The sequence below is a fragment of the Eptatretus burgeri genome, chromosome 1, assembly GCF_056783735.1.
Source record: "Eptatretus burgeri isolate ZD-2024b chromosome 1, Ebu_testis_v1, whole genome shotgun sequence".
In the NCBI taxonomy this organism is placed as follows: Eukaryota; Metazoa; Chordata; class Myxini; order Myxiniformes; family Myxinidae; genus Eptatretus; species Eptatretus burgeri.
Genome location: NC_140961.1, coordinates 157,903,543 through 157,915,805, shown reverse-complemented (window position 1 = coordinate 157,915,805; position 12,263 = coordinate 157,903,543). Strand labels below are relative to the sequence as shown.

At 40.0% G+C, this 12,263-nt stretch overlaps 1 protein-coding gene across 1 annotated transcript in view; it reads left to right on the top strand.

The window, feature by feature from the left end:
• LOC147035848 (vomeronasal type-2 receptor 1-like) overlaps positions 1-10,092 on the top strand; it is a 97,440-nt gene extending 87,348 nt beyond the window's left edge. Inside the window, exons 8-9 of the mRNA XM_085881768.1 lie at positions 7,850-7,950; positions 10,072-10,092. Of these exons, the coding sequence (XP_085737894.1) occupies positions 7,850-7,950; positions 10,072-10,092 (122 nt within the window). The remainder of the gene's footprint in view (positions 1-7,849; positions 7,951-10,071) is intronic.
• The last annotated feature ends 2,171 nt before the right edge of the window (positions 10,093-12,263 follow it).

Below are 12,263 nucleotides of genomic sequence, written 5' to 3'. Positions count from 1 at the left end.
AGATTTTGCGATCTGGTATGCTGATTGAGATGGTGGAGCTTGTGCAGGATGACGCGGTTCCACTCTACCGGCTTGCACGAACGAACGGAAAGATATTTTGTAATTCTGTTTTCATATTTCGCAGTCGATAACAGTGGCCTAAATCCCAACGTTGAAAACCGGGTGAAAATCGAAGGAAAGTGGGTATTTTGGCGACTAAATTAGCTTTGAATATTTGGGAAACATAAAATAAAATGCGCTGATTCACTCGCTTTTGCGGCGGTTAATGTAAATAATTTTTTTCATCGGTACTTGGACTTCGGGGAGGTATAGACCTACAAAACTAGAGGTATCATTCGGTCGTCGGACTTATGAGGATTAAATTATAGATTTTAAAAGGTCGCTGTTGAAAAATATGCAAAATTCACCAAAGCGGTTCGGACAAACGAACGGAAAAATATTTTTGAATTCTGTTCTCGGATTATACAGTATCTATAGGGTAGTAATGAGATTACCTCGAAAATCCGATTTAAAAAGGCTTAGGCTTAGTTGCTTAGCCGCGGCTTGCAATTTTTACAAGGAAAACTAAAGTTCCGGAAGGAATTTCTCTTCCGCCATCATCCAAATAATTTTCCGTTTGTACGAGGACAAAGACGAAGGATAGACCGACAGAATAAGGTGTCCCATTAAACCGTGTGATTTAGAATGATTAAATTAGAGATTTTAAATGCAGCGTTGAAAATAAAAAAGAGGTATGTCAGCTTCTTCTTCACCATGTCGACGCCGCAACGGTTCTCGGCCCTTTTAGCGACCAAAATGGTTCATTTCACCTTTCTAACTTATATCGCACTATACTTAAACAAAACGTACGGGCACGCACTATACTTAAAGCACGCCGTTTCAAAGTTGTGCTTTTTTTTTTTTGCACGTACGGGCACCCACGTATGGGCACGCACTAGTGGAAATGATGAAGTATTTACCAATCAACAAACTATGTACAATAATTGGAAAGAAGAGAGTGCACATCCGGACGGCAACATATCTTCATCCCTCGTCTCCTGGTCTCGTGGTTTGTGATAGGTAAAGAATTACATAAATGTTCACATTGCAACTGATTTTAGCTCATTCCTTTGGTGAACCCTTTTGATGGCATGCAAATCAAGAACACAATCTTTAACGACGACGCTAACTATGAACCAATAATATCATAATCATCTCACTCACCTTTAGCTCATTGGTTAATTAAATGCAGATTAAATAAAATGATTAATATTAATAATCAGGTCTTAAAATACCAGGGAATCTGACCCTAACCAAAAGTAATAAAAGTAATAAGCTCGTAGCCGGGAACTAAGCGAGTAATGGAATGCTAAGTTAAGAACTGAACTCGTATCGGCACTCTTTTAGAAATACATGTGCTACGCGAAGCTTATCACATGCCAACATTGTGCCTGGAGGTATAGTGACCAAGCCAAAAGTATGTTGACCTTAAAAATTCCTTGTTCCGCAAAGATAACCCTTATAATTCACATGTCAAAATTTATTCAACTGAAATGTAACTTCCTTCTCGTTTCATAGAGGATATGGATATGAGAATGTTTTCGCAACAGCATCAAGTAGCACATTCCCGACCACTCTCCTGGAGCAATCAAGTTCCTAGAAAGAGGTGGACTATTGAAAGGAGAAGATAGCAGAAAAGGGTGCATGTGCACGTACTCGGCCTAATTTCCCAGACAGCCTTTTCAACCTCATGATGTCAGTTGTATCCCAGTCCAAATACTGAAAAAAAACTTTAATTTTCAACAACATTGGTTCAAAGATTTTCTGTGGCTTCATTTTGATCAGAGCATCGGCGGTGTACTCTGTCACACCTGTACGGACGATTCTCGTGAAAAACTTACCGAACTTGCCCGCTGTGCAGAAGACGCATTTGTCTCAAAGGGCTTTCTGAACTGGAAAAAGGCTACAGAAAATTTCAGACAACACGAACGATCAAACACACATAGGCTTGCCTCTGAAAATCTGAAATGTCGTAGAAGTCAACCTGGTGTCCATGTGCAGCTGAGCAGAAAACTGATAGAAGAGCAAATATAAGCATGGTCAGCACTTCTGAAGATTATCACCTCACTGCAATATTTATCCCGACAAGGTTTTGCAATTTGTGGGAAGGATGCCTCGAAGGGAATTTCAAAATGCTCTTACAGTTGCGGGCCGAGGATGATGTAAACCTCGACGTGGCTGTCATGGAAGACGACGTTCACAAGTGGAGAAATTCAGAACGAAATTCTACAGTTGATTAGTCATGCCATACTGAGAAATATCGAAAGTAACGTGAATGAATTGTCCATTCACTTCAAACTCGTAACTGATGGAACGCAAGATATTAAGGGTAATGAGCAGGAGTCGGTGTGTGTGCGCTATGTGACGGATTCCTTTGATGTTCAAGAAGATCTCATCGGCCTCTAGCAAGTATCGTCAACAACAGGAGTATCACTTTGTAAGATCCTTCAGGATGTCCTAATTCGGTGTCAACTCCTTATTGAACACCTTAGAGCGCAGACTTACAATGGGGCAAGCAACATGTCTGGAAAGTACAAGGGCTGTCAAGCACAGCTAAAAAAAACTCCAACCGCTGGCCAATTATGTTCACTGTGGAGCTCATGTCACCCAAATCATTACATCCAAAGCCCGACAAACTGCACCGTTCATAAGAGATGCCCTTGATTATGTTCAGGTACTCAGCAACATCTACAACAACTGGAAAATTCAAGCATCTGTACTTGAATATCCACGCTGACTATGCTGACACTACTTGCCCTACACGCCTGAGGCCAATTTGAAGAGGTGTTTTATTTGAGTGGTTGGAAAGAGGGGGAGCTGTGCTGAGAGGAAGGAAGGAGCGTGTTTGTGGTGATGATTGTATTGATTGAGATTGAGATATCAGTTAGTTTAGAATGGAGCCCACAGATGTTCGAACTCCACACACTTTAGGACAACAGAGGAGGAGCTGATACTGAAGCAGAAGACAGTGAAGAGGTGCTTAGAGTGGAGGGAGGGTGAGGCGCAAGATGGGATGGGTTAAGAGAGAAGATAACAGGTGAGGGGTTAGGAGGTAGATTTAAGTTGGTGGGGTGAATTAGCACTGAAGTTAGAAAAAGAGGACGATTGATGGAAACCGAACATGAATTGCAAACTGGGATTAAATTTTTTTTAAGTCGGAGATGTGATTAAAAACATTACTTGAGGGATGCAATAAAGGAGAATTAAGAGAACTAGTACGTGCCCGTACATGCAAGCCCGTACGTGCTGCCCGTACATGCGTGGCTGTACGTGCAAAATAAAAATTGTGACGTCAATTGTGACATCATAGCACAGTGTCCTGTCATTGGTTTGGTAAATAAATGGCCATAACTTGGGAAGCGCTTGTCCGATTAATATCAAACCTTGAAAGGCACATCCACAGTGCCCCAGCAATATACCTGGCAAGTTTCAATTGGATTGAATCAGTGGTTGTCAAGAAACAGCGGTCACAGACAGACAGACACACAGAGATTGCTGGAATTATAGATAGACTAGTGCGTGCCCGTATGTGCGTGGCCATAAGTGCGTGGCCGTATGTGCAAAAAAAAATAAATTCAAACCGCGTGCCAGAAACAACCTCACAGGCCGTTCTTTCACTCTCACGTGCCCGTACATGTGTGGCCGTACGTGCGTGCCTGTACGTGTGTGCCTGTAGATGCGTGCCCATACGTGCGTTGCTGTACGTACAAAAAAAAAGAATTGTGACGTCAATCGTGATGTTGTAGCACCGTGTCCTATCATTGGTTTGGTAAATAAATGGCCATAACTTTGGAACCACTTATCCGATTAATACCAAACATTGAAAAGGCACATCCACGGGGCCCCAGCAATATAACTGGCAAGTTTCAATGAGATCGGACCAGTGGTTGTTGAGAAACAGCGGTCGCAGACACACACACACACACACACACACACACACACACACACACACACACACACACACACACATTGCAGGAATTATAGATAGATGAAAAAAAAGAAAAGTTGTAAAAGTGGGACTTTTTAGACATGGGATGAAGAAAAGGTCGAATTGAAAACAGCCTTTTGAAGAAGAAAAATAATAGTGAATTATGATACAATACAGAGAAACACACGTGTGAAAGAGGAAGTTGTAACATTTTAAGAGAAAGTTTTTCGATTTTTTTTTTGATAAATATTACGTAAGATAAGGAAAAGGAAAGGTTGAAGAAAAATCTTGTAAGTGTTGTTGAATTTGGATCGATAAATGCCGAAGGAAGCTGGTAGTTTGAAAGTTATAGGAAGAAGAAGAGTGCGAAGAGAAACGTGGTTGCAGGAGGTGTAGCGTGAGAGGTTAAAAGAACAACGATTTTTTTTTTGTAAGATTGGGTAAAGGAAAGGTTGAAGATTAAATCGTGAAGGTGCATGGTGAATGTGTGTAAGCAAAAGTAGAAGATAGATGGTAGATCGGCAGAAGGAGTAAGACGAGTTGGTACATGAAATCACGTGGTTATGTGGGATATCATGTTAAGTAGAAGGTATTTCTTTGTTGTATTTTTTTCTTATTTTGAGACGTGAAACAGAGGGTGTAGTTGAGAGGGATAGAATGAAGGTGGAGTGAAAAGTGGACAAAATAAAAACTGATGGTTATAAGGACAAAATACAATAAACACGATCACGCACACAAACCAGTAGAAGGGTAGGCCTCAATGAAACCCAATATGAAAATACGATGAAAACTCCACAATTATCGCAAGTTTTAACATGAGACTGATCTAGAAACACAAAGATAACAAAATCACCAGAAAACTTATCGTTGAGAAAGTCAGCAGAGACCATGAAGAGGAACCGCCACTGTTGCTCAAGAACCGGAACCGGAATCCGATCCTTAACTTTGTACAAGAAAACACTTTGTATCTGCCAAAATTGGATGGAACCCTTCAATATCAGACATGAGATCAGGGACATCTCTTGACGTATCTCGGGCTTTCGATGCAGTCTGGCATCTCACCTTGCTCTAAAAAGTCTTCCGATGGCATCCAAGGTCAACATTACACATAGCTTGCTGATTTTCCTCTACTCTGGTAGCCAACAGGCTGCTTATTATCTCATTATTCTCTCTATGCTTTGAAAACTGGACTTAGACAAGGCTCGGCCAATCAAATTTTCCGCACTCGCTCTAACAATTGGCGAATATCGACATTCAGTCAAAATGGTAGGCTCCTAGGAAATAGGACATGATTTTTATGCTTTCTCGGCCAATCAAATTTTCTGCACTCGCTCTAACAATTGGCGAATATCGACATTCAGTCAAAATGGTAGTTGCTGAGCTAAAGATTTAGGGGCAGGTGAATGTACCATGTCCATGCCCTTGGTGGACGCTAAGATGGGTGGACAGGCTGCTGCTAGGGCTAATGTTGCAGTTTTATAAAGGCTGGTAGTTGCTGAGCTAAAGATTTAGGGGCAGGTGAATGTACCATGTCCATGCCCTTGGTGGACGCTAAGATGGGTGGACAGGCTGCTGCTAGGGCTAATGTTGCAGTTTTATAAAGGCTGGTAGTTGCTGAGCTAAAGATTTAGGGGCAGGTGAATGTACCATGTCCATGCCCTTGGTGGACGCTAATATGGGTGGACAGGCTGCTGCTTGGGCTAATGTTGCAGTTTTATAAAGGCTGGTAGTTGCTGAGCTAAAGATTTAGGGGCAGGTGAATGTACCATGTCCATGCCCTTGGTGGACGCTAAGATGGGTGGACAGGCTGCTGCTAGGGCTAATGTTGCAGTTTCATCTCCTCCATGTGGTCCTTGTTCTGTTTCACCATGGCCTGGTCTTGATTCAACATGTCATGCTGCTGAACTGTCACAATGTCCTTCATAACAGCCACTAATGATGCAATGTCCTGAACAGACTCTGTCGGTTTCTCTTCGGGGTGGGGGGCATGTTTGTGGGTTAAACTGCATAGACACTTAGAGTACCTATGTGGGCGGTCTGAGCTCCAGCAGGCAGCCGATGATCAGGTCAGGAGAACGAAAGATAATCTGGTAAAAATCACCAAGGGACAGTGAGCCCTTGGTCGTGAAAATGTTGGATCCTGCTGATTTCACCATGTTGATCGTTCATGGAGTCGAAGTAATGCTAACAATCAAATTTATTCAACTCGTTGATTGATGACATACAGGCAATGAGAGGTCAACCATCATGGTTCCCCATTTAACCCCCGTCATCCCCAGAAACTGAAGTGGAATGAGCTTATGTCATAAACGAATATGCATATCCAACATAACAATCCGACATGTATCGAGGACAAATTCAGAGGATTGGTGTTCAAAGGTGTGATCCTTCTTCATGACGGTATGCATGTGAACAAGGCCCATTTTGTTCGTGGTTTTGTTTTTTGCTTGAGGCAGTTGTGTCATCTCCATCCCCATTATTGCCCAGACACTCTTAGTAATTGTTCCCCCCAGTGAGTCTTACATGTTTTGAGATTATACACGTCCTACCTGTGTGTCCACTGGTGCATTGCTGATGACAAGCTGATTGAAGGAACCAAGGTGCAACTGGAGGAACAATTTGTAACTTACCAACATTGACAATTTGAATGACATATGGAGCAAGTTCATTGGCGTCAATGACAGCACTCATATTATGGGGAAACATTAGGGTAGAGATGAATGAAATAAAGAAACTACTTTGGCTTTTTAAAAGATCCATGTATAATGTACATATTCCCCAGACTGTGCTACACAACGAAAGTGTGATAATTGATATAGAAGGCCTTTCCAAACTTCAGAAATAGGTTTTCCTAATGTGGGCCTTTTAACTAGCATGAAATAATATAAATGTTATTAAATTGAGTAATCAGCATAAAATTGTAACAACAACAAATACATTTACCTGCCAAGGTTGGAAACTATGGAACTCGACACATGAGGCATTTTCAAAAGATCCACGTCCTGGAATGCAGGTAAGGAGAGCATGAAATGCATGGGCAATTGCATACACCGACAGGTATGTGTTGTAGGACATTCGAAGCTGAGAAACGTCTGTGAATGGAGTTTCGTTTTGGTCAAGTTTATCAATTTTACGACATAGTCTTCTTCTTGTATCGTTGGCTTTGAAGGAGCAGTTTAAATGATCTTCCCAAAAGTCAGTCATTAATTCCTCCAGTGGATCTTCTTTTTTGACTGGGGATCGAGGCACCGACTTCATTTTATTCATAAGATTGGTGGAGTTATGAATATTGTTGCGAATTCTGAAACATGATCTATCACAAATATGCATACACTTTATTTGTGCCACTGTAGATTTGCAGTAAAGCTGGACAGAAGTTGTATTCCAAGTTTTCTGTGATTTTTGTTTGATGTGAAACCAATGTGATTTCCCTAAAATGAACCTTTTTGGACAAAACTCATAAATACTGTTGACATCACATAATTTTTTTAAATCTTTGATGCCTTTCTTTAACAGCGATCTCCTTTTTGTCATAAAAATGAACAAATTTGTTTGTGAATTACTTACATTTGCAACTTGCTCTGACAGCTGAATGTAAACATTACAACTCTCCACAACTGTTGTACAATTTTTGTTTATTCCATAACAGCAGAAGGATTCATTGTCAGGAGTATGCAGTTTGTAAAACATGTTGAATTTCACAGGAATATCATATTGTTGGTGTAGCTGATTGTCTTTTATGTAGCAACAGCTGATTATCATATCGAATTGATTATTTATTAAAAAAATTGCTTTTGTTGAACGGGTTTTAATTAAGGATATTTGACTACTGTTAGGCAGCAAATTAGAAGTTAAAATTGTGTTCATCATATGAGGTTGCAGGTCTATCAGAAATTCGTGCAAACCCTCGATCTTTCCGCGACGTACAGAAAAGCCGAGACAGCCATCGTACAGATGTGCGTAACGTGAAAGCTTCATCGAGGGTGAGCTTATCCAAACGTTATTTCCTATCCAAGTCTTTCCACTTACATTTGTAAGCAAGAGTTGATCTGCAAAATCAACGAAATAGTTATCATGAAGGAAAACAACAATAATATTTGCTCTGGTGGTTCCTATTCTTTGACCTGAAAAAATATGAAATAAAACATAGCAAATTGGACATGCAGTGAAAGAAGAATGAAGATATGCAGTAAAAGTTCTGATACTCAAGTGAAAAACTAGTTATATTTCAACCATGCCATCCTCTTCAATCATAATGTGCTGCACTTGTACAATAACATAGATATGTACTTCAAAAAAAAATAATTTATATTGTTATTTTTTTAAAAATAAGAACCATCCCCAGTTTGATTCAAGATGTGATTATTATGCCATGTGAGAAGCGAAAAGTGTGGTTAAGCCATTGGTTAAAAGTGTCTATCTGTTTAGAGACGTCAGTATATAATCGAGGAATTACTTAATTTCAATTGAATTATATATTTCCAACAATGAAGAACTCTAATCGGAGCATGAATCAGAACAAGAACCTGCAGTTTAGCAGAACTTTTGTTCGGATTTTGAAAATTTTACAGAAACTCGTCCCAAGCACGCATGTGCACAGCGAAGCATGGTAATTTTTTTTGTCTCTCTGCCTGTCAGTGAAAGCAGTGAAACAATATTGAATATCATTCCAACCAGGAAACTTAGTTTCAAGGGATTACGTAAAGGACAAACAACAGGCACAAATAACTAATTTCACCTGTTAAATAAGGCAGTGTAAAAGAGGGATAATCATCGATAAACTTCCAATTATTTTTTTTCTACAACCTTTAAAACTTGAATTATATTTCAATTGAAATATATACTTGAACAGTGCAGCACCCAAATTGGCTGGTTGGCACTTTTAAAAAAAAACCTCCAGTTTTTCAGAACTTGGACAAAATAGGACATGATTTTTATGCTTTCTCGGCCAATCAAATTTTCCGCACTCGCTCTAACAATTGGCGAATATCGACATTCAGTCAAAATTGCGGCTCCTAGGAAATATAGATCGTGATGGGAAACACAAAGCAAGGGTTGTAAAGACCCTTCCCATGTTCTTTTTCTCAAGACTGTGGGTAAGGTGTTCGGAACTCTGGTTTTTATTATTTTCAGTAATAGTTAAGTTCTATATTTTTTGATCAATATTGTTTCATTTTGTTACATCTTGATGGAATTAAACTTTTTTTAGTACTTGGACGACTTGTTCTGCATATTTTGGAATTAAACTGAAATTTTGTATTTTACTTTAAACACGGATTGTAAACTATATTTTTCAACCACAAGGGCAGTTTCCTTTTCATTATATATTTTTATTTTTCAAATGCTGCCCATCTTGTTCGAGTGCAACTCTTTGCTTCTTCAAAGAGGTCCGTATCCATTTGCATGGTTTTTCCAAAGTCGTTGTTTTCGATTACCCAGAGTTAGTTCTACTCAAACAGGTCTGCGGCAAGGAGATAGCCAGTTAATCTCCCGGAAGTGACCGAGAGATCCCTCACTTCTAAAGTTGTGCTCTTGCTTTCATGGAACGAAGGCCACGCAGTCTTCCATAATGTGTTTTGTTGTGAGTGGAGCGATCTGGCAGAGGTTGAGGTGTTGGCAGTGGTGTTGTCAAGTCTATGTTTTACTGTAATAGCTTTAGGGGTTTTCCACAGTGGTGAGGTGAAAGGTGAACATGATTTGTCCTGGGGAGTCATTTCTCTGTGTATGGGTGGGGGTTCATGGCCCAAGATACTGTTTGGGCCTAGATTATTGATTGTGTTTATGGTGATGTAGGTATGGATGTGTTTTTTGTAGTTGCATCGATCAGTTGGGGAATGTTTTGAAGGATTTTGCTGTAATGTCTTTGTGGTGTAGTTTAAATGTGTTTATGGGTCTGTAGTGTCACGGGTTGGTAATGTTGATTGGAACTGCACACCTATCGTGGGGTTGGACATGTAGTGTCACGGGTGATTCGTGTTGATTGGAACTGCACACCTTGCGTGGCGTCTTCGATTTTTAACATTATTTTTCCTGAGTTGCGCGATGGGTGTTTGTGATGTGAAATATGTGATTATGTGATTGGCTTTGTTTTGTATGTTCTGTAGGGTGTGGAGATGTGTGCTTGATAGGTTGTAAGGCCATAGTTGTCCAAAGTAAATGCAATTACTGGTTTCTTCAATTTTGCAATGATTAATTTTAACATCTTCCTTTATTTTGTAGCAGTTGAACATGCATTCTTATCTTGGTCAGATTCATTTTCAGTCCAATCTATTGATTCTCAAAATTAAGCTCTTCCATCATGATTGTCTGTTCAACATTGTTCAAAATTAGAACAATTCTTTCCCAATCGACATTTATCCCTCGTTTGTTTTCCAAAATTAGCTGTTTGAATACTCCTCGGAATATTGTGAACATTTTTGGTGTGATAACTCTTGATCTTGATCTTGCCACCGTTTTGGTGCAGCTTCAAGGTTGCTGGAACTTTTTCCTACATTCTGTACCTCACTTGAAAAAATAATCTATCTGAAGCTGACATTTAAGATAATATCGGGCTCGCATTATGGCATTTGTTTCCTCACTGTTGACGGCTTTTTCATAATTAAATAATAAATGTCAGTGTGTTTTTCAGTGTGTGTCTCCTTCATAACTCCAAAACCATGAAATATAGCAGCAGGAAACTTTGCAGGCATACTAAGGGAACTCCAAGGGAATGCAAGAGAGAAAATTGGATGTTTGAGTAAAGTTAAACACCCCTTTGTGAAGATAATTGATGGGTGCTAATCTTCAAAAAACAAAAACTTCACCAAGATGGTGGTAAGCCATCGAGATCAGCCTGCTGTCACCCCACTCGTGTCTTAAGCCGCCATTTTGCTTTGGCCTGCTCAACAATACCTTGACTTGGAACTTGCTGCACCAGTTTCTGTACGATAAGGCGCTCAAAATTTATTTTCTCACTTTCCTCACTCATATTGTTGAATACCTGATCTTCATACCTATGGATTGCTGTGTACAGCACATGGCTTTTGTAGGTACTATAATTTTCAAATTAGGAGGTTGAAGTGATGCAATTTTCCTTCCTCCTCTGAGTTCCAAAGGTTAATCATGACAAGACTTTATAGGATTACATTTTTAGCATGATGTACCTTTCCAGGGGTTTAAACAGTCATTTTCTCACAATTCATAACCTATAAAGACACGAGTCACCACTTGTGCCTCATTCCAATTATCCACCCAAAAGCTTCGATCTATATATACCCATTTGCTTTTTAAAAAGCCATTTTTTTGCTAATTTCAACCCTGATACCTATATAATTGGTGAGATGGCAGGCTGCGATTATCAAATATGATATCATAAGTGAAAATAACTTTTTTTAGGACGTTATAATGATCGGTAAGATTAGCGAAGGAGTCACGTGACCTCTCATGTGAGCTGATCACAAATTATTCAAAAACCGAAAGTCGTACAAACACAACCTATACATTGTTTTAGAGGTAATGTAATAGAGGGGAGGGGAAAGGGTGGGAGGGGATGGGGGCAGAGGAGGGGAAAGGGTGGGAGGGGATGGGGGCAGAGGAGGGGAAAGGGTCGGAGGGGGTTCGGGGCAGGTGGGGAATGGGTGGGAGGAGGGGTGAGGACAGGAGAGGGTAAGGTATCTGAGGAGGGACCTGGCATTGCCGAGCAACCTCTGCTGGCAATTAATAAATGAAAGACACAAAGGAACTTCCTTTTCTTCATTTTTACAGAAGCTGATTTATTGTATGAATATTGAGCATCCACTTCAAAAACATGCTGGTTTCCAAAGATATTTGTTGTCCATTTCAAGCCGGAATGTGATGTTGATAATTTTTGTGAACAATTTATAAATTCTTTAAGTGCATCATCGCCTGTTTTTGGGGTTTTCTTTTTTTATCAGTACCAGATCAGTTCTTCCAAGTTAAGGACATTTTTCTTCTTGTTCTTCCAACCACTTTGTAAATAGCTTTGCTAACTTACTGTGCAGCAATTCCTTACCAGAGTTAATTGCATCTATAACTAGCAGACACCCTTAAACGATGGGTATTTTCGGATCACAATACTCGATTACGGTAGTTTCTTTGGATGTTTTGCACTGCATTCAACAGTTCAGTTCATATTGGTGGAATGTCTGGGTGCCCATGGTAGCGTTTGAGACTGCTCACTTTAGATTGTTGGCCTTGACACATAGTGCCGGATGAGTAACACGAACGATTTGACATATTCATCGTTTCTATATTACCTCCATCAACAGATTAACAACATGGCAGGATAAAGGTCGTA